At 66.8% G+C, this 20,330-nt stretch overlaps 3 protein-coding genes across 3 annotated transcripts; 1 reads left to right on the top strand and 2 right to left on the bottom strand.

Annotated features, from left to right (window-relative positions):
- Positions 1–9: 9 nt before the first annotated feature.
- On the bottom strand, positions 10–3,094 carry CHLRE_12g523700v5 (uncharacterized protein). The gene is made up of 8 exons (XM_043068417.1): positions 2,817–3,094; positions 2,618–2,694; positions 2,479–2,521; positions 2,291–2,405; positions 2,024–2,085; positions 1,468–1,740; positions 734–1,309; positions 10–544 (listed from the first exon to the last, which is right to left on the bottom strand). The coding sequence occupies exons 2-8, from the start codon at positions 2,621–2,623 to the stop codon at positions 483–485; spliced, it is 1,137 nt and encodes a 378-aa protein (XP_042918512.1). The 5' UTR covers positions 2,624–2,694; positions 2,817–3,094; the 3' UTR covers positions 10–482.
- Positions 3,095–3,414: 320 nt separating this feature from the next.
- On the top strand, positions 3,415–7,430 carry CHLRE_12g523650v5 (uncharacterized protein). Its single transcript, XM_043068416.1, has 5 exons — positions 3,415–4,134; positions 4,363–4,689; positions 4,924–5,522; positions 5,829–5,909; positions 6,131–7,430. The coding sequence occupies exons 1-5, from the start codon at positions 3,630–3,632 to the stop codon at positions 7,409–7,411; spliced, it is 2,793 nt and encodes a 930-aa protein (XP_042918511.1). The 5' UTR covers positions 3,415–3,629; the 3' UTR covers positions 7,412–7,430.
- Positions 7,431–7,432: 2 nt separating this feature from the next.
- CHLRE_12g523600v5 (uncharacterized protein) lies at positions 7,433–20,124 on the bottom strand. Its single transcript, XM_043068415.1, has 16 exons — positions 19,892–20,124; positions 19,261–19,492; positions 18,917–19,167; positions 18,429–18,801; positions 16,091–18,203; positions 13,004–15,945; positions 12,552–12,890; positions 12,250–12,468; positions 11,993–12,166; positions 11,669–11,877; positions 11,209–11,566; positions 10,916–11,103; positions 10,554–10,807; positions 10,080–10,438; positions 9,843–9,949; positions 7,433–9,708 (listed from the first exon to the last, which is right to left on the bottom strand). Exons 2-16 carry the CDS (start codon positions 19,399–19,401, stop codon positions 7,944–7,946), a joined length of 9,792 nt encoding a protein of 3,263 aa, XP_042918510.1. The 5' UTR covers positions 19,402–19,492; positions 19,892–20,124; the 3' UTR covers positions 7,433–7,943.
- Between the last annotated feature and the right edge of the window lie 206 nt (positions 20,125–20,330).

The raw sequence follows: 20,330 nt of genomic DNA, 5'->3' as shown, positions 1-20,330 counted from the left end.
GCTGTGGAAGGCAAGCGGCGGTTACACGACCTGGGCTTGGCACGCCGCATGAGCAAATCCCGCACTTTCCCCCTCAAGGGTCCCGACAACTCCACCCTTGCTCGCCGACATGCCCCCGGCAACACACTCTTAACCTGGTAACAACTTCTCTGCCCCTGACCTAACAAATCCGTTACGTTACCATCACATCAGCCTGCCTCTTGATTGTCGTCCGCGGTGTTTACATGTTCTCGGGTCTCGGGGATAACCGGGGGCCTCAGCCTCCCTTCGCCCAGGCGCTGCGCCCCACCCGCACGCAATCCAGACCTGAACAGGCCGCTAGGTAGCCTGGCATAGGCTACGCTCCTCCGCTGCTATGCTGCACAGTGCGTGTGCTCTCCCGTGGGGCTCGCGGCGGCACGCTGTGTCGCCCCGCCGCCGTGTCGACACACCTGCCGGCGCCGCCCGCCTCACACCCCGCCACTGGTGCGCACCCGCCGGCCCTAGGTCAGCAGCTTCTGCAGCAGCGCCGCCACGCCGGGCGCGTAGAAGACGAGCGACAGGCCTGAGCCAGGCGGGATCATGCGGGGGAGCGGGGGCGAAACCGTTGGTGACAAAGGGGCCTGGCTAGGACATAACAACGAACACAGGTGCTGTTCCCACCCACGGAGCCAGCCGCCACCAGACCACCACCACACCACCCCAGCCAGCCGCCAGACCAGCCAGCCGCCAGACCAGCTCCTCCCATCCCTACCTCGGGCGATGTAGACGTGGCCTGTGCCCACCGCCACCAGGAAGCGCCGCGAGCCGCTGGCGTTGGCGGCGATGGCCACCACCCGCTCATCTGACAGCGGGTCAAGCTGCGGGCGGCCCCCTGCCAGCAGCGCCCCGCCGCCGCCTGCCGGCGAAACCACACCGCCGGCGGTGCCACTGCCGCTGCCGCTGCCACTGCCGTAGGTGTCACTCCCGGGCACGAGGCCTGTGGGCTGCACCGGGCCGCCTGGGCCACCGGCCGTGCCGCCCCCGGCTGCTGGCGCCGCATGCGGCTCTGGCTGCTGCGCCCCTTGCGAGTCGCCGCCGGGCCGCGTGCGTGCGGGTGCAGCTGGCGCTACTGCTGAGGCCGATTCTGATACTGCTGCTGCTGCTGCAGCGGCGGTGGAGGCAGCTGCTTCCCCTCCGGCTGCCGCCGGGCCGGCGGTGGAGGCTGCGGCTGCGGCTGCGGGCAGTGCCGGGCGCTGCGGCTGCGGGCTGTGCTGCCTGCCCAGTGCCGCCAGCCGCTGCTGCAGCTCCGGCAGCCCCGGCGCCGCCTCCACGGCCAGCTCGTGGAGGCCTGGGCGCGGCGGCGGCGACGTTGAGGAAGTGCGTTGGGGCTGTACGGTATGTAAATAGGACAAGGCATTCCCTACACTTTCGCGATGTGCAAGAGGACTAGACGAGTGGCCCGGAGGTCAGTTCATGGCCTGCCCTCCCCTTTCAGCCCGCACCCACCCAGTAGCCGCATGTCGTCCACGAACGTCACGAACGCCCCCGGCGCCTGGCCGCTGCGGTGCCGGTACAGCTCCCACACCTCGGCAGGCAGCCCGCCTCCGCCACCGCCGCCACCGCCGCCACCGCCGCCACCGCCGCCACCGCCGCCACCGCCGCCACCGCCGCCACCGCCGCCACCGCCGCCACTGCCGCCACTGCCGCCTCCGGCGCTGCCGGCACCGCCCGCCAGCCCCAGCGCCTGCTCCGCCGCGGCCAAATCCTCCGGCGACGCCCCTGCACACTCCGGAGGAGAGCCGCCGGGGGAGCACCTCGGGTGCGTGCCAAGGAGGGGTGTGGCCGTGCGGATGTGGACTGGGCGGCAGCGTGTGCAGACATCAAGGAACTACAGGTACGTCAAAAACTACCTTAAATCACGCAAGGCAGGACCGGCGATCACCAAGTAAACCTATTGCTGCATATCAGTTATATGCGGCACGGCACATACGCAGTGCGCTAGCCCGCCCACTCGCCATCTCGCGCACTGGCCCACCCACCCACGGTCACCCACCCGACCCACCCGGGCACAGCGCCATGCTGCCAGGCCGCGACATGAAGCGCTCGTACAGCTTGAACAGGCGCCTGGGGGCGGGGGCAGCGCGCGTGGGTAGGATTTGCCTGGGTGCAACTGATCGCCTGCGAGGCGAGTGCTTGATGGCGCACCGCGGTGCCAAGGTCATGGTCATCTGCTGTCCTCCTGTCAACCGCCGCAGCGCCACGCCCTTCCCGTCCCACCGGTGATCACCCTAAGCCGCACGCCCGCCCCCTCACGCCCCCAAGGCCTCACCGCACGTCGCGCCGCAGCATCATGCGTCGGGCATAGTACAGGTACCAGTGCAGGTCCAGGTCCGACAGGGACAGGGGCAGGCTCTGCGCCGCTGGCGTGGCGGCAGGGGCGGTGGCTGTAGCACCAGCAGTAGCGGTGCCTCCACCGCCACCTACGCTGCTGCCGGCCTCCTCAGGTCCCGGTTGCGCTAACTCGAGCGGCGGCAGCGGCCGAGGCAGGCGCTGGCGTTGGCTGCACAAGGGGTCGCAGAGACGCACACACGCGCTAGTTCGTTAGGTGACAACGAATCAAGGGCACCAGACTGCAGCAGGCGTGTTGTGCCCGCACCTCCATCCTTGCTTGACACAGAGCCGCTCCCACAGCCCCTCGGCGCGAACGACCGCTTCACGCAGGCTGCGACATGCCTGCGACGGGGAGCGTAGCTTGTTGATGGCAGCTGGCGGCAACAGTGTCAGCACAGAGTGGACCGTGGCTGAGGACTGAGTGTGCCCAGCGAGGAGGAGGGGCGCGCTGGCCCGAATCGCACCAGCGAAAGCTTGACGAGCTGGCCGGGATTGGATATCCTTATAATTTTGTTGAAGATTGAAGTGAGCACAGAGTTCGGCAAATTCGGGAGGATTGCAGGCATCTCGGGCTCCATTTGCAGACGAGCACACGATAGTTCACGTCGGTTAGGGACTTGTGAGTTATAGCGAGCCGTGTAGCATGCAATATGCGCCAGGACCTCGGCGGGCAAAAGACTCTCGCTTGCGTGCAAGTGGGCTCCCGTGGCCTGACTGGTGCCGCAGCTCTCGTGATGTGGTATGTAACCTAATGTCAGCAATGGAGGAGCTGGCGAAGTTTATTGGAGTGCAAAGCCGGTGTAGACATGCCCTGCATTGGATGACGTTGCAGGGGAGGGGGAAGGGCGTGCCAGTCAGCACACGCCGGTCGGAACCAGGTCTGGTCTAAACCCGCAGTCATACCAGCGCGTGCAGCCTGGAACTCGGTTGGACTCCCGGCCATGACTGCCCCTCATGCCACCTTCAGGAAACCCCTTGTGGCTCAACCGAAATCACCTGAAGGACGATGGGGACAGCAGGTGGATCCAGTTTCACTCGGCAAGACAATTTGCCTATCGTCATTAATAACATGAAGCTTTACACTGTGTGCCATGGAACAGAACTACCCGAATGCAAGTTGAAGCTAGGCCGCTGCATGCCATGACAAGAATTGGGGGACTCATTCGTGACTGTGACCATGTGCGCTTTGCAGCTGCCAAGCTAAAGAACATCGTCGGGCTAGCACAATCTAAGTTGTGATAAGCCGGCTAGACTGAGTAATTGGTGCAAACGCCGTCATGCATTGCGCAGCCGGCAGCAGCGGTGTCGGCGCCCAACGTGGTGCCAGTGCCAGCGGCTCCAGTAACGCGTCGTGCCTCCCGGGTTCGCGGCATGTGCTGCCGACCAGCCGCACGCTGCCGAGCTGCAAATCGGCGGCACCAGCACCAAATCCGCGTCAGGCGCCAGGCGCCTGCTGGCGCCTGCTGCATTGCACGTTCACGCGCAGCGCCAGGCCAGCGGCAGCAGCCACCGCTGCCGCTGCGTTCTCTTCCGCCACCGCCGCCGCTGGCATCACCACGCGGCCCCAGCAGCTGCCCCCAGCTGCCAGCACAGCGTCAGTGGCCGCAATCACTGGTAGTCCCTGGCCCGCACGGCCAAAGAGCCGCTCGAGCAGACTCTTCCCTGCACCCAGCAGCGGCGGCGGCGGCGGCGGCTTTCACAGGGGCAGGGGTGGTGGTGCGGGCGGACGGTGCAGCGCTCTGCCACGCCACTACGGCCCCGTGGAGCTGAGGCAGCTGCCAGGTGCGGCGCGGCGCAAGTCAGGGGTGTAGGGCAGGTTGGACTGAGGCGCAGGGGGGTTGAGACAAGGGAGCCCAGCCGTCCCTTTTACACAGGCACGCACTGGTACCGGCAAGCGCTCAGTGCCTTCAACATGTATCCAGCACATGCTTAACTGCCTCCAACACCGCCTCTTAAACCCCTTCCTCCCCGCCCGCATCCGTTCGGTCGCCTCTCCACACCCTCACACAGGCCGGGGCCGGGGCCTGGTGGCGGTGCGGGAGCTGCGCCCCGGTGACCTGGTGCTGGTGGCACTGCCGGTGGCGGTCGTGTACAGCGGCGGGCGGGGCGAGGAGGCGGAGGAGGGGGAGGGGGAGGAGGGAGAAGAGGAGGGGGAGGGAGAAGAGGAGGAGGAGGATAAGGAGGAAGAGGAGGAGGGCGATGAGGGCGACGCTCCGCCGGTGGAGGCGCTGGCTCGGCGCATCACGCGCGGCCCGCCCCTGAGTGCCGCCCAGCGCCGGCTGCTGGCGCTGAGCTATGACGGCAGTGCCGCCAGCCTGCAGGCCTGCCCCAACATGGGTGGGTGAGAGCGTGTGCGGATGGAGGGCTTGGCGGGGGGGAGGTGCCGGGCTGCAGGAGGTGGCCGCTGCGCTGCATGCAGGTGGCCCGCGGCCGCCAGCAGTGTGGGGGCCGTGGTCGGTGTTGGTAGCTGGAACTCTGGGCCCAAGTCACACCCCACGTGTCAGGTCTGCCAAGTGTTAGCTTGTCCCGGACCGTTGCCATGTACGTGTGACCACGTCATCGCGGACGCAGGTGCGCTGCTGGAGGAGCTGCAGCGGCTGGATGTTGCTACAGCCGCGCGGCAGGAGCCTGAGGGCGCGGCGGCAGTAGCACAGCCAGCGGGCAGGAATGGCGGCGGCGGTGGCAGTGGCGGCGGTGATGGTGGTGGGCTGAGCTACAGCCGGGTGTTGAGGCTGCTACAGCTCAACTGCTTCTCCGAGGCCACTATGGACCCAGCCGCCGGCATTGCGGCGGCAGAGGCGGCTGTAGCAGCGGTGCGCATGGCAGCCGCGGAGGAGGGGCTGGGGTTGGCGGCAGTAGCAGCCGGTCTTGGCAGTAGCACTACTGACGCCGAGGGGGCGGCTCGGCAGGGGCTGTCAGAGCTGGCGGCGCTGCCCTTCCTGCGTCTGGCGGCCACAGCCGCTGACGCTGGCGGCAGTAGCAGCAGCGCCTCTGCCGCCAGCACCACCAGTGGCAGCAGTAGCAGCGGTGGCAGCAGTGCCGCGCAGGGCCGCTGGTGGCGGCTGCTGCGGGAGCGGCCCGGCCACACGGGGTTGTGGACGGAGCACGCGCTCATGAACCACTCGTGTGCGCCGGCCGTGTGCCAGTACGTGGTGGGGAGGGCCATGGTGGTGAGTGCGGGGGAGCGGGGCAGGGGGGGACGGGTCGGCGGGGAGGGCCCTGGAGGGGCCCGCGGGAATGATGTCCCCGTGCCCAGCCAGATGGGGCTGACGGGGGACAGGGCACACTGGGATGCATTGCGCAATGGTGCCGGTGAGCGTATGTGGGGCCGTGGGGCCGTGCGCCCTCGGGAGGGCGTGCAGCCGTGTCGGCTCCGTCGTGGGGCTCGTAGCAGCGGTGCGGTCTGTTGTGTGGCATGTGCGGCATGTGCTGTGATGGTGCTGTGGGTGTGGTGAACGCGGCGCGCATTTGCACAGGTGCGCGCAGTTCGCCGCATCCGTGCGGGCGAGGAGGTGTGTGACAGCTACCTGGGGCCGGAGCTGGCGGCGCCACTGCAGGTGCGTGCGCGCAGCGGGCGGGGCGTACGGCAGGCAGCACAGGGCGGCTGGTGCATACCCACTGTAACCATGCACATCACCCTGCCTCCGGGCAACACCGCTGCTAGTGCCGCCATCTGCGTGGCGGCCATGCATGTGCCCATACTGCCAATACTGCCAGTGTATGGTGCCATGTCAAGCCCCCGCATCGCCCCCGCACTGCCTCGACACGCGCTGCACAGGTGCGTCGCGCCGCGCTGCAGGCCCAGTACGGCTTCACGTGCGCCTGCAGCCGCTGCTGCCTGGAGGAGCAGCTGGCGGAGCAGGCGGCGGCGGCGGCGCAGCAGCAGCTGCTGCTGGCCACTGACACTGGGGCGGCGGGGCGGCGGCCGCGCCTGCCGGCACTGCTGCTGGCGGCCTGGCAGGCAGTGGACTCGCGCGCGGCGCCGGCGGCGGTCCGACTCATGCAGCTGGTCGCGTCGGGAGCGGCGGCAGGCGTGGAGGCGGAGCCGGAGGCGGACGAGGAGGAAGGGGAAGAGGAGGGGCTTGACGAGGGGCAGGAGGGCGAGGGCGAGGAGGACGAGGGCGAAGCGCTGGTGTGTGACGAGGCGGCGGCGGCCTGGGTGGATCAGCTGCTGGGAGCCGCGCTGGCAGGCGCGGAGGAAGCGGCGGCTGCAGGCGAGCTCGCGGCAAGCAGTGGCGGCAGTAGCGGGAGCAGTGGCAGCAGCACAGCCGCTGGGCAGCTGCTGGCGCTGGCGAATGCTCTGGACCGGCTGGTGGAGGCGGTGGCGGCGGAGGTGGACGCGGCGCTGGGGGGCGCTGCGCCGACGTCAGCAGAGCATCAGGACTCAGAGCAGGGGCGGTGGCTGCAGTTCTGTGTGAGTGGCGCTCTGGACCTGTCCATCACGTGTCGAAGGGTGGCATTGATGGCCTCTCAGCGCCAGTGCCAGCAGAACCAGGTGCAGGAGGGGCAAGAGTGTGCTGGCGGCGTGGAGGCAGTGGAGTCGGGGGCGGTGGTGGGAGCAGCGCCGGACTGGGCGGCGCGGCAGGAGCGGCTGCTGCGGGCGCGGCGGCTGCGGCTACTGGGCCTGGCAGCGGCGGCGGTGCCGGGCAGTGCCTTCCACGTGGACGCCGCGGTGGAGGCGGCCATGGCGGCGGCGGAGGGGGCGGCGGAGGGGGCGGCGGCGGCGGCGGGGGCGGCGGAGGGGGGTCCGCTGGGGGTGCTGCAGGAGCTGCGGCGGTTGCGGGGGCGAGGACAGGGCGCAGGGCGGGCCAGTGGGCTTGACTCCGGTGGCGGTAAGGAGGTTGGGCAGCGGTCTAGGCGGCAGGGGGAAGAGGATGTGGCGGCAGGGGAAGAGGTGGCGGCAGGGGAAGAGGAGGCGGAGCTGCGGGCGCTGGTGGCGGCGGGGTGGGGGCGAGACGAGGCGGGTGCGCTGCTGGTGGCGCTGCGGGCGCGGTATGGGCGGCTGGGGGGCGTGGCGGCTGTGTCCGAGCTATTGGAGGCGTGGGTGAAGGCGGGCTAGAGGTATACCGCCTCTACATACGGTCCTCGGCTGCCACCCCAGCAGGTGCTAATTCCGGACACGTTTTCAGGTGCTGTAAAGTGCACAATCGCTTTCCAGTGCCGCACTGTGGCATTGAGTCACTACGTTTATCCAACAATCAACCATTCTCTCGATCAGCCGAGCGACAGCTCTAATCCATAGTTGGCTTCAGCAACGTAGGCAACGTGTCTGCAACGATACCTCTTCGCAGCCAAGCCTACCGCGCTCAACTGGCACTCACAGGCTGCCCTTCACAACAGCCTTGCTGTCCAGCCCCGCAAACAACCCTGCATCGCCGCACCAGCCACTTTCCAATGCGTACCGAGCATCCCTTGTTCCACCACTTGCATACGCAACATGCACAATGGAGTGCCACTAACCCTTAATCTGTTTGGCATTCAGGTTCAAGCCCTCCACGTCAGTTCACCAAACCACAACTTAACCGTCCAGCCCCGCCGCAAGCCCCATCAATCCGCGCCAGCCGTCGGGGGTGCGCATACGCAACCCCTCTCTACAGTTGCAGCTGCAGCCCCTCCACCGCCTTCTCCAGGTCACTGCGCGCCATCTGCGACTGACGGCCGCGCATCACCAGTAGCTGCTGCACCTGCGGCCGCCGCCCCGCCACCAGCCGCTGCAGCTCCGCCTCAACTGCTGCCGTGGCTGCTGAACCGCTGCTGGCTGCGGTGCCGTTGGCACCTGCAAGTCGCGTGACCCGGTACGAGGTCTCGCCGGCAAACACCCGCACGCTTACCAGCTCCCGAACACCCAGCCGCCGCCGTAGCTCAGCCCACGCGTCCGCGGCGTCCTGCACAATGCCGGCCGTCGTCAAACCCAGGTCGGTGACGAGCAGCGGCCGCGTGGCCGAGGACACCGCCGCCGCCTGCCACGCGTACGCCTGGCTCACGAGCAGTGGGCCCCGCTTCGAGGCGGTGTCCGCGAGGTAGCGCACCAGGCGGTGGCGGAAGCTGGTGGTGCCCTTCGCGGCCGGTGCATCGGCCCAGGTCGCTGCCAGCAGCTGGTCTGCCTCGCGCTCCGACAGCAGCAGCACCTCGCCGCGCTTGAGCACCAGCAGCCAGCCCACCGGCCGCAGGTACTCGTTCAGCGGCTGGCCCGGCGGCAGCCCCGCAATGGCGTGCAGGTAGTTGTGGCTGACGTACACCTTGTCCGACCAGGGCAGGGCCGCCATGGGCTGCGCCGGGTCCTGGCTGTCCAGCCGGGTCACCGCATCGCGGAGTGGCAGCAGCCTACAGCGTGTTTCGGATGTGAGTTGGTCCATAGTTGAGGAGTTGATACACCTGTACGATGACCAGTCTGCCTCCGGCGCGGGCCGCTGCTTGGGAACCTGCCGTTCCTGCTCCTGCTCCTCTTCCTCTTCCTGCTCCAGCTCCAGCTCCCGCTCACACGTGTCGTCCGCGCCGCTGCCGGCACGCACGGTGTGGCCCTCGCCGTAGCGTGCCGCCAGGTCCTGGATCTCAACCATCAGCTCTGCCGCTGTGTACATCCGCCGTCCTCCGGCTGCCGTGCCGCCTGCTGATGAGCCGCACTGCTTCTGACGCCAACGCAGCTGCTTGGCTGCCGCCGCCGCCACCACCGCCACCACCGGGCGTGGCGCCTTGCTCCCCGCATAAAGCTCCTCCAGCCCCAGCACCTCCTCCTGCAGGGAGAGCTGCGGAGCGCCCAGCGCGGTCGCAAACTGCAGCCCCTGCGCTGCCCACAGCGCCACGCCGTGCAGGTTGGCGTCCACGGTGTTGCCCATCACCCACGCCAGCACGTCGACTGCGCGAGGGCACGCGCCAGCAGCACTGCTGGCTGTACCGCCGGCTGATGCGGGAGCCGCAGTACTCAGCCACGGGGGCAGCAATGTCACGCGGGTACTCAGCCACGCGGGCAGCAATGTCACGCGGGCACTCAGCCACGCGGGCAGCAATGTCACGCGGGCAGCAATGTCGGCCGTCGCAGCAAAGCGGAGTGCCTGGCCTCGGCCAAGCTGCCGCAGCCGCCCCGCCGCCTGCATGAGCTTGTCCTTGCACACGCGCGGCCCCAGCGTGAGCAACGCTACCGCATTCCGCTTCAGCTTCAGGTCCGCGCCGCGGCAGCGCGCCTCATCATAGATAACAAACGTCTCGTGCTCCTGCAGCGGCGAGCTGGAGCGGGGCAGGCAGCGGCCGGTGAGCTCCAGCACCGCCCAGCCGCGCTCCCTCTCGGCGTAGAATGTGACGCCCCGGAAGCCGAGCTGCTGCAGGCGCGGATCGGCGAGCAGGAACTCCGCGGCATGCCTGTGTGCGCAGAGGGACAGGCGCAAATATGGCGATTATCAGCAGGTTGGCAAGGGCCTTGATTGCTTGTCCACTTAGTATGGAGCACGAGCTGGATGCCTCGCCAGCAGTCCGTTGCCCAGTCCGTTGCCCACCTGTTGGTTGTGCCCGCCAGCAGAGCTCCGCAGTCGATCAGCGCGTGTGCCGACTTGTCCAGGGCCATCTGCAGGAGGGACTGCCATACCGCCACGCCGCCAGCGTCCTGTTGCGACAAGCAAGGGCACAGGCTCGCAGAAATGAGAGAGACATCTGCAACAGATTCCACCTCGCAAACAATGCCGTAACGCCTGTCTCTGCAAATGATCCTAGCAGAGCGAGCTGCTGGCGCTCACCTCCGCGGGCGGCAGCGTGTGGAAGCCGTGGGTGTTCTGCAGGAGGACGGACAGCATCTTGCCGTTGGTGGCCTTCAGCGCAGGGTCCTCCGCCGCCGCCTGGCGCACACGCAGCGGCAGCAGCCGGTAGTTGTCGTTGGTGCCGCTGAAGCCCATGACGCGGCCACCTGCCGCCGCCAGGTCCCAGGCACTCGCGCCAAGCCGCTGCGGGTACTGCCGCGTCTCGGCCGGCAGCACACAGAAGCGCAGCCAGAAGTCCACCACAGCGGTGTTGCGGCGCAGGTGGCGGTGCATGGCCGCCATCTGGGAGCCGCTGCTGGCGTCCAGCTGGTTCACATCCTTGAAGCGAGACAGCTCCTCTGCAGTTTCACGAGGCCACAGAAAAAGCGCGAGCGAAACGATTACGCATCATGTCCATGAGTCGGGCCGAGCTTTGATTGGGCAGGAGCGCATTTCGGCATGCTACAAACTCACCCTTCGGGATGCTCTCAGCCGACAGCACCAGCCACTCCCGGTAGTGGTCGGCAGCCGCCTCCTTGCCCAGCCCGTGCAGCAGCCGTTCCACCGCGGCAGTGAACTCGGGCAGGGTCAGCCCATCATAGCGGTAGGCCAGGTGCGTCAGCAGCAGCGACACGTCGGGCTGCGCGAACTCGGAGCGCTCCGAGGGCGTGTGCGCGGCACGGTACGGCACGGCCATGCGCGTGCGGACACCAGCAGCGGCCGTGCGTCTGCAGACAGGCATTTTGTGAGCACACGCTTTACTCGGCAAGGGCAGGTGGAGTTGCCATGTTACTCTTCAGCGTGACATAGCCCGAGGCCCTGAGGGTGCACCGTACCTGTCTATGCCATACTCGACGTTGTGCCGCAGCGTCAGCCCGTGCCGCAGGAGGCCGCAGCCCAGCAGCCCGCGCAGCGCCAGCACAAACGAGTGCAGCACCCCGCCAGCCAGCTTGTCAAGCAACTCCGCGCCCAACGCAGTCTCCGCATCCGTGTCCGCGTCAGTGATGCAGGTCATGACCCGCACCTGTGCACACGCATGGGCGGTACCAGGGGTTCGGGCGGCTCTGCAGGTACCGCACAATCAACCACCAGGCAGCAACAGAAACGGCAGCGCAAGCCATGCACCGACCTTTGAACCCTCGTCCAGGAGCTTCGTCAGCTTCTGGAATTCGAAGGGCGGGTGGTCCAGCACGTGACGCGCCAGCTGATGGTGGAAGGCGGGCAGTGCGGCCTCCAGGTCCGGGCCCGGCAGCAGCCGCAGGCCGCAGAACGCGCCCGCCGGAACAGCAGCAGAGCCCACGGAGCATTCTGCGTCGGTAGGGTCCACAGCAGGCGGCGGCTCCAGGACCCGAGTGGAGTGCGGGAGTTGCAGCTGGCCGCTGTTGGCGAGCTGGGCCACAGCACCCAGCACGGCCCGCATGGCGCCGGTGCGGGCCTCGAAGGACACCAGGGGAACCCTGCCGCCGCACGCATAGATGAGCTGGAACCTGTTGCAACAGCAGACGAAGTCAGCAGTCAACGCTCCGTCGAGTTGTGAGGTTTACACCAGTGTCGTGCCCATACGTGCCAAATCAAGGACTACTTCGCACCTGTGGTGCAGCAGCTCGTCGCTCTCGTCCAGGATGCTGAGGACCGGCGTCTTGAGCACAGCGGCTAGCAGCGCCTCCACGTCGCCGCCGTTACTGCCCGTGCCTGCAGCTGCTGGCACCGATGCCTGCCGCAGCTGCAGCAGGTACTCCTTCCACTTGAGCTCCAGCGACAGGCGGTGCTCCGGTGCAAGCAGCAGCACACCGCGCTCCTGAGGGCACGCAGGTAGACAAGTGCTGATACTGGATCGGATGTTGGTGGGCGTTTCTTACACGTGCAAGTATATTCAAGCTGAACTCTGCACGGCACGGTGGCCGGCCACTTACTCGCATGCAGTGCGCCAGGGCTGCACGCATGCGCATGGCACGCGCCGGTGTCAGCTCGATGTCGCGTTGGAAGGGCATCGTGAACAGCTTGCGGCCCAGCACGCCCGCACACAGCGCCCCGTGTAGGTAGGCGTAGGCCTCATCCAGCAGCGTGGACAGGAACGTCAGCGACACCTGAGGATGCAAGCGTGGGTTAGCCTCATGTATCAGGCAAGTATTTGCATGTGCGTTGTACAGGTGAGCTGGTAGGGACTCACCACCCGCTTTCCGTCCGCCAGCGCCAGCAGCAGCATGGGCAGGATGACGCGCGTCTTGCCCTCGCCCATGTTGAGCTGCGCGATGGGCCCGTCACCGCCCTCCATCAGCATGCGGGCCACGGTGTGCTGCTGCGGCCGGATCTGCAGCTGCGACTCCACCTCGAACACCAGCCACTCGGGGTGCGCCGCCGCGTCCCACGTGCGGTGCACGCTCAGCTCCTGCAAACAAGCGGATTGGCGTAGAATACGTTTATGTCGTGCAGCACAAGATTAGAACACATCAAGCCGTCTCCCCTGCGCACCTGCACCAGTTGTGGCAGGCAGTCGCCTTCCGCCCTCCGCGCCGCCGCCAGCGCCACGATTCGCCCGAGCCTGTCCTCCAGCACACACAGCCTCAGCCACAACCGCACCCGCCGCTGCAGCTCCTGCGCCGCTTCCGGCGATAGGAAGGGGTTGAACTCATTGACGAGCTCTGGGCGCACCGCCACACGGGCCAGGTCGAGGGGCCCGGCTGCGGGAGCGGTGGCTGCGGCGCGCAGCAAGCGGATGCTGGCTCCATGGCAGCCCACAGACTCGGGCACATGCATTAGCTGGTGCAGCAGGTGGGCCTCCAGGTTGCGGCGGTGGCGGCTTGTCGTAGCCTGCAGCAGCGGAAACGCACGAGCAGGGGTGTACTCAGCCGCAAACGGTGGTCAATGACAAAGGCTGCGCACAACAGGGCCGCCGTCCTGGATGCTAGCACTACCGTACTTGCCTGCATTGCCCGCACGCGGTCCAGGCACCCGGGCTTGACGCTGTACGTCGCAAGGTCCCGCTGCAAATGGTGGGCGTTCCAGCTGTCCTCCAGCTCAGCGTGCATCTCCGCCTCAAGGTGCCGCCGTTGACGCACACGAGCCGCCGCTGAAAGCGGGTAGGGCGGCATCGCCTGGCTGCTGGCGCCATCCACTGCGGGTGCCGGCGGCAGTAGCAAGTCCTGCAGCTCTGCCTCCGTATCCTCCACATAGCTAACTGCCAGCGGCAGGGCCTCGCCAAGCGCAGCAATGGCCTCGAACTGGCGCAACCGATGCCACGCGGGCAGGGGTTCACGAGGCACGTGCACACCCACAGTCCGCTCCTCCTCCACGGGCGTCAGCAGCAGCCGCGGGTGTGCGCCCCAGCCAGGCGGTAGGGCGGCGTGTGCGGACCTCTGCAGCTCCTCGTAGGCTTGAGCATGGTCGGCACACAGCCGGGGCATGATGGCGGTGTCTTGCGCATCAAAGCGGGCAGCAATGTCCCCACCGCCGGCAGCGCCTGGGCCGTCGGCTGCAGCCGCCGCAGGTTTGTCCGCCGGCACCGCATGCAGGTGCGCGAGCTGCACGGCACTGGCCGCGAGGTCATGTGCCAGCAAATGCAACCCAGGCGCCAGGTGCCCGCCTAAGCGCCCCACCGCCGCCAGCTGTTCCGCCTCAGCCGCCTCAAGCGGCCGGGTGCTCCAGCACTGCCGCAGCAGCTCCATGGCCATCTGGGCCCCGGTGCAGCGACTGCCCGGCTCCGGCAGCAGCGTGGAGGTGGCGGCGTACAACGCCGCCAGCTGCAGCCGCGCCAGGCGGTTGGGCGCACGCAGGTGGCCGAAACGCCCGTGAACTTCGTAGCAGTGGAAGTTGACGCTTGCCTGGCTGCCAGAGGGGAGGGTGACGCTGACTGCTACCTTTCCACCGCTGCCTTCCTCCCACAGGCTGCTTTGCACTGCGCCCGCCGGCACGAGCACCAGCACGTCTGCGCGCTGACCTCCCATGGACGCCACCGCAGGCTGCGGGATACGCTCCAGGACCAGGTACTGTCGGAACTCAGGCAGCGTGTAGATGCCTCGCGCGGCTGCAGCTGCAGCATTGCTGCTACTGTTGCTGCCGTTGTCGCCACACGCCCCTGCCGCGGAGCCACTCACGCCGCAGCACTCCGCAAGCAGCTGTAACCGCCGCAAGCGATAGCCAGTGTAGTTGCGTGAGATGAGCTGGCAGCAGGCATCGCCGCCACCCCAAAAAAAAGATCCCGGCCGCTTCCTCTGCATGCTGAATTCCAGGCCGCAGCGCGGCAGCTCGAATGAAACCTCGCTGGAGACGCTGAGGAAGGTATGGATGAAGCGCGGCTCCTCAAATTTGGCCAGGATGTTGTCCACTAGCTTAGAGCCCTGCGGCAGCACTAGGCGGTCCACCAGCAGTGGTGGCGCCGCAAGAAGCAGCTGCCGCCAGAGCCACGACTGCGAGTGCCGCGGCACACGCCAGCAACTGTACGCACACTGTGTGGCCGTGTTAACGGGCACTGGGAGGCTTCCTCCTACGCTGCCACTGCTTTTAATTGACATGCACGTGATGACGTACATGCAGTCATGCTCTTGGAAACTGCGAGGCCGCAACACCAGCACGCCGCGCTGCCGGCTCAGCCAGTGGCTGTGCAGCTCCCGCAGCCTCACCGGCAGCTGCTCGCCCCACCCCTCGCAGCTGCTGTCCGGCCCCGCGTCCAGCAGCTCGAGCCGCTCGTCCCCGTGTTCCACGTCCATCTCCGTGATCACGAGTTGCTGCTGCTTGCCACCTGCTGCGGCGCAAAGGCGGAAGTCGTAGCGCCGGCCCCGCACCTTGCGCAGCGTCTGTAGCACCACCGCACCGCCGCCCTGACTTGCCGAGCTTGCCCCGCCGGTGAATGCGACCTCGAAGTTGAAGTTGCCGAAGGTGCGTTTGTACAGCGGATGCTGAGTAATGTCCTTGGGCAGCCGGCTGGGCGGCCACCCGTCGAAGAGCACAGTCCCGTCCAGGATGTTGATGGAGTAGAGCCGCCCGTCCGCGCCCTCAGCCCGGTAGCAGGCTGTGAGCTGCTGCGCTTGACTGAGGCGCTGCCAGAGCAGCGAGTCAGGCGTGCGCTCCAATACGCTCGCCACTGCCGCCGTGAGATCCTCAGATGTGAGCAGCTCCCCAAGGCGCTGCACGCGGGACGCCATGACGTTGTGCGCACGAGTGCGCAGAAGCTCTAGCTCCTGCTGCATGGCCCTGTCCGTCTGAAACGTCAGGCCGTGGCAGACCTGCACCATCAGGCGCACCATTGTGGCTGCGTCCTTGCTCTGCTGCTGCCGTGCGCCGCGGCCGGCAGCAGCGGGCGACAGCGGTCCGGCGCCGTAGCATAACAGTGCCATCACCCGCCAGCGCACCAGCCGCGCCAGCAGCTCTGACACGCGCCGATCGTCTGCCGCCAGCCCCGCAGCTGCATCCAGCTCCACCTGCATCCGGTCCGCCTCAAGCATGGCGATCGCGGCAAAGCGGCGCGCCACGGCGCTGCATGGCGAGTGCCAGTCCGCCAGGTACGCCGCCATCTCGCCCAACAGCAGGATGGCGTCGTGGTCGCGCACCTTGCCGTCCAGGGTGTCGGCGAGGGCCCCCAGCTCCGAGCACAGCGTGTCAAGCACGTCCCCGGGCTGCTCCCAGCCCGTGCGCCAAATCAGCTGTGGCCGGGCGCCATCAGTGCTGATGTTGCTGTCGATGGTCAAGGCGCCGACATGAAACAGCAGCTGACGCAGCAGGACCTGCACCGCCGGCTCGGTAAGCGGCAGCGCCTGGTCCTGCCGCCGCAGCACCTCGCACAGGTTTCGCAGCTGCTGCAGCGGGTAGGCGCGCATGCGGCCGAACTGCAGGAAGGCGGCCTTGGACAGCAGCTCCGCCGGGCAGGCGTCTGCAGGCACAGGATAGGGGGCATGGGCAGGCTTACATGGCTCCGCAACTAACCGTGAACCTTACAGCTGTCGTAGGTTCAAGCGCCCAGCAGTACCGTAGTGTTTACCCGCAGGCACCTGCCCTGTCTACGTCTGGTGACACACCTTGGCCCGCCAGTGCCCAGTTGCTGCGCTCGGGCGGTGTGGCCTGCGCCGAGATGCGCTGGTGCGCCGCCCACTGCAGCGCCGCCGCGCTGTCCGGCAGCCGCTCCGTGAAGAATTCCTCAATGGTGTTCTCGTTCACGGCCGCGAACGGGTTGAAGTACGACGGGAGGCCGCTGCCGCTGTCGGCGGTGCTGCCGCTGCCGCCCCACAGCATGCTGGGCCGCAGGGAGTCCGGATGCCACACGCCGTCGGCCGGAGAGGTGTACAGCTCGATGCTTGCGGGGCCAACGTGGCTGGGAAGCTGGCCGTCCGCATACAACTTGACGCAGCCGTCTTGTCCGTCTGCCAGCTGATGACCGGCAGAGGATAAGTATGTGCGGCAGCTGCGGCGCTGGTTGTAGTACTGGACTGCGGATGTGTGTGGCTGCTGCACCGTCACAGCTTTCTGCACAGCTGCCAGCTCTGGGCTCCAGGCGCCAAGGGGCCGCGGCAGCAGCACCTGCTGCGCCAGGAAGCTGAGGCGTGCGAGGCGCCGGAAGGCAGGCGGCATGTGCAGGAAGAACAGCCACTGCCGCGCCAGGCCGTCGGCTGCAGGCAGCGGCTGCAGCACGGCCTCAGGCGGCTTCTCCAGCCTGGCGATCTCATAGTTGCACTGGTTCTGCTGGGAGGCGTTGGTGCTGATGTTGCGGGCAATCGTGGCGCGCTGGTTTTGACGCTGCCACACACAGGTGGTTTCAACAGCTCCTGAAAGCTGCTCACGCAAGCTCTGCTCCGTCTTTCTCACGGCCGCCAGCTCCTGCTGAGCTTGCTGCAGATATGTTTTGTCCCGATCGTGCTGTGCAAGCTGCCAACACAATCTCCCCTGCGTCATCTCCAGGGCCGCCAGCTGTTGTTGTACTTGCTGCAGATAGGTCGTTTCCTGATCGTGCTTCACCAAGTGCTCATGCAAGCATGTTTCCGCCGCTTTCAGGGCCGCCAGCTGCTGCCGAGCCTGCTGCAGATCACGTTTCTGCTGCTGCACCTTGTCCCAGTGGGCGCTCTGTCGCCGGTCCGCATCCTGCCTCTCGCTCACAAGGATCTGTTGAAGGTGGCCATCTGCGGCGGCAAAGCGCTCTGCGAAGCGAAATGTGCCGCTGCCGCCATCCCGCAGCGAGAACAGCAGCGGCCCACCGCACTGCTGCTGCTTGTGCAGGTAGGCCGCCACCGCCAGCAGCGCGTCCACCGCCCGCCTGTCCGACAGCACCAAGTGCCGCAGGTCGGCAAACTGCAGCGCAGGCTGGTACTCCCGCACCAGTCCATGCCGCCGCGCTTCAGCATTGTGCGCCAGACAGTAGGCGCACCATACCACCAGCACCTCGCGGCTGCGCAGCTCGCACTGCATCACCGACTGCGCCGCCGCCGTCCGCAGGAAGCTGTGCAGCGCGTCGCGGTAGCTGTCCACCACCGCCGTCAGCGCAGACAGGTCGGCATCGGACATCTGCGCAGTGTGGCTGCTGCTGCCTCCATTGCGTCCCGTCGCCAGCTGGGTCACGCGCGCAAACAAGTCATGCTCAACCGATCGCAACACGAGCTGAGCCGCCGCGTCGCCCGAGGGCTGCACCCACAGCGGCTCCTGCAGCATCCCCAGTACCTTCTGGAAGGACGCGCCGGGCTCCAGCAGCGGCACTGTGCCCAGGTTGGCACTCTCCCGCTGCTTAGCAGCCTCCAGCCCACCAGCTGCCAGCTGAGCTGGCGGTAGCCCTGGCAGCGTACCTCTAGGCCACAGCAACTCGCCGAGCGCAGCTTCCGAGCCTGCGGGCGGTACGCAGTGCTGCTCCGCTGCCTTCCAAGCCCGTTCCGACGCGACTGCCTCCAGCGACTGCCGCACTGACTGGCACGCCTTCTCAAAGGTCGACACGTCCTCGCCCTCCGCCGCCAGGTTCGCGGCCTTGGCGGCAGTGGCCTGCAGCATGTGCATGGTCGCCGTGAGCGCGACCGGCGTGGCGGCGCTGGGGCTGTCCATGCACTGCACCTGGCGGCGCAGCAGCCACAGGTCCATGTGGGCCATGGCGCGGCGGAACAACAGGTTGGGCTGCTGGTGGGGGCCGCACACGCCCATGCGCAGCAAGGAGACCTGCAAGGACGCGGTACGTAACGAGGAGAAGTGTCAAGCCTCCACCCTGGGAAAGCGTTTCTAAAGAGGTTCCTGGCTGTAATACCCCGCCACCCTACCATAAAACCCATCCAATCCTTCCGTAACCCCTTGGCACCTCTAGTTGGCGCATGCTTGAAGCAGCGCGGCAACTGCCGAACATGAAAATCTGGAGCCCATATGCATACGAGTAGCTCATGTTCTCACCTGGATGGTCGCTTGCACCAGCGGCCAACACGTGTTCCGCACCGTGTCGCCGCCGGTGTGCTGACCCACATCCGTGGTGCCGCCCCGAGCGACTGTCTTCTTCCAACTGCCAGTGCCGGTGGTGCCACCGCCGCCAGCCACCTCCAGCGCTAAGGCATCCAGGACGGCGGCGTGGATGAAGGCGGGGGTGCGCTGAAAGCCCTTCTCGTTGCTCCTGATCTTGGCGTCCTGGCTCCGGTGAATGATGTCGCGCACGTTCCCAATGACGCGGGTGAGGGCCGACGGTGGGCAGGTGCCTCCACATGGCATGAACAGCACTCCACCGAGCCGGGCAGTGCTCATGGCTGTGTGCTGAAATGCGCCGCTTGGGGAGCTGCATGGGTAGGTAGAGAGGCAGGGCACGTGCGTGGATCGGCTGCCGGTACTGGACGAAAGACAAGCAAGCACGCACATAGTGGAAACATGAACCACAGCAGGTACATGCGCACCTGTGGAGCGTGAACCGCCACTCGTCCAGCGCTAACACGTGGAGAGACAGTTGGCCGGGCTGTGCGCGCAGGTCGCCAGCGCCGTCGTCCCCATCTGCAAGTGCCAGCGCCCCCCGGGCAAGGACCGCGCAGCCGAACTCTGGAAACCAGGTCACCAGGCCCGACTCCAGGTACCAGGCTGTTGCCGCTAGAGATGCCGCGTCTTCCTGATCCGCCCAGCCACCAGCCGCCCCAGACCCAGATGGCAGCATCTGCAGGGAGGCGCACGAGGTTGGCGTTGGGCGCGCGCTGTCACAGGCGAACCCATCCTTCCGTTCCCAAGCGGTGTGCTTGCGCTTGTGCACCTGCTGTACAAACTTGAAGAAGAGGCCGGACAGAGATGCTGCATCTGCGGCAGTCTGAGGCCGCGCAGCCTCGCGATGCGGGAAACAGTAGAGCGCATGGAGGAGCTCCTCGCTCTCGCAGAACACGGCCGATGGCGCCATGTCCGACGGTGCAGTCTCCTACAAACTAGACGGTTGGAGTGGCCACGCGGACGTGCTGCAAGACGCCCCGCGCAGGCGTGCGTTGATGCTGCTGCATACGTTGGGGATGTGGGTGTCGACCCGGACCAACAGCAAGCATGTAAGCATGTTAAAAGCAACTGGAATTGCAGCAAGTCTGAAGCGTCGCGAGCTGTTACGCAGCGTGGGGACAAGATCGCTGACCCGTGACAAGCCCGTGACAAGCAAATCCCAAACTCTTGGCTGCCTGTTCCTTCCGCCGGCCCCCCTCGGCGCCCGCGACCCCCTATCCCGAGCCAAGTTCCCATCATGTCTGCCTCGTGCTGTGCGCAGGGAAGCGCGTGGAAACCTACGCAGGTCTGCTGGCATGCCAGTCCATTTTCGACATTCCCGAGGCCTGGGTTGCTGGCAACCCCCACCCCACACCCCTTGCCCCCAAACCTCCAGGCATGTTTGCATCAATCTTCCTTACCGTGTGTGCATGGAAGGACGTCGTGGAGTCGCTCGCGTGTCTTTCGGCATGTCTTTCGCTTGTCCATTCTTGACATTGCTGCGCCCAGGCCGCCCAGAGAGTCCAATCGAACCAGTTGCCAACTAAAACTGTTAAGTATTACTGTAGTAAGTGCGGACGTGTGACCAGCTGAAGTCAAGTTTGAATTTGGGACAGCTTGACCTAGGATCTACCCGAAGCTATTCAAGCGTTATACCTGGCGAAGAGCAAAATGTGATGCGTTGTGTTTGCTGCAAGCGGTGCTGCTTCGGACTGATAGCCCCGTTACACCATTCGCGTCCTCGTTCCCTGCCACGATTTCCCTCCGCCCCCGCCCCCCGCCCCGCCCCCCGTCCCGCCCCGCCCCGCCCCGTCCCCCCCCCCCCCCCCGTCCCGCTTTTCCCCCTCCCTCACACTCACA

Source organism: Chlamydomonas reinhardtii, chromosome 12, assembly GCF_000002595.2.
Source record: "Chlamydomonas reinhardtii strain CC-503 cw92 mt+ chromosome 12, whole genome shotgun sequence".
Lineage (NCBI taxonomy): Eukaryota > Viridiplantae > Chlorophyta > Chlorophyceae > Chlamydomonadales > Chlamydomonadaceae > Chlamydomonas > Chlamydomonas reinhardtii.
This window is presented reverse-complemented; position numbering and strand designations above follow the sequence as displayed.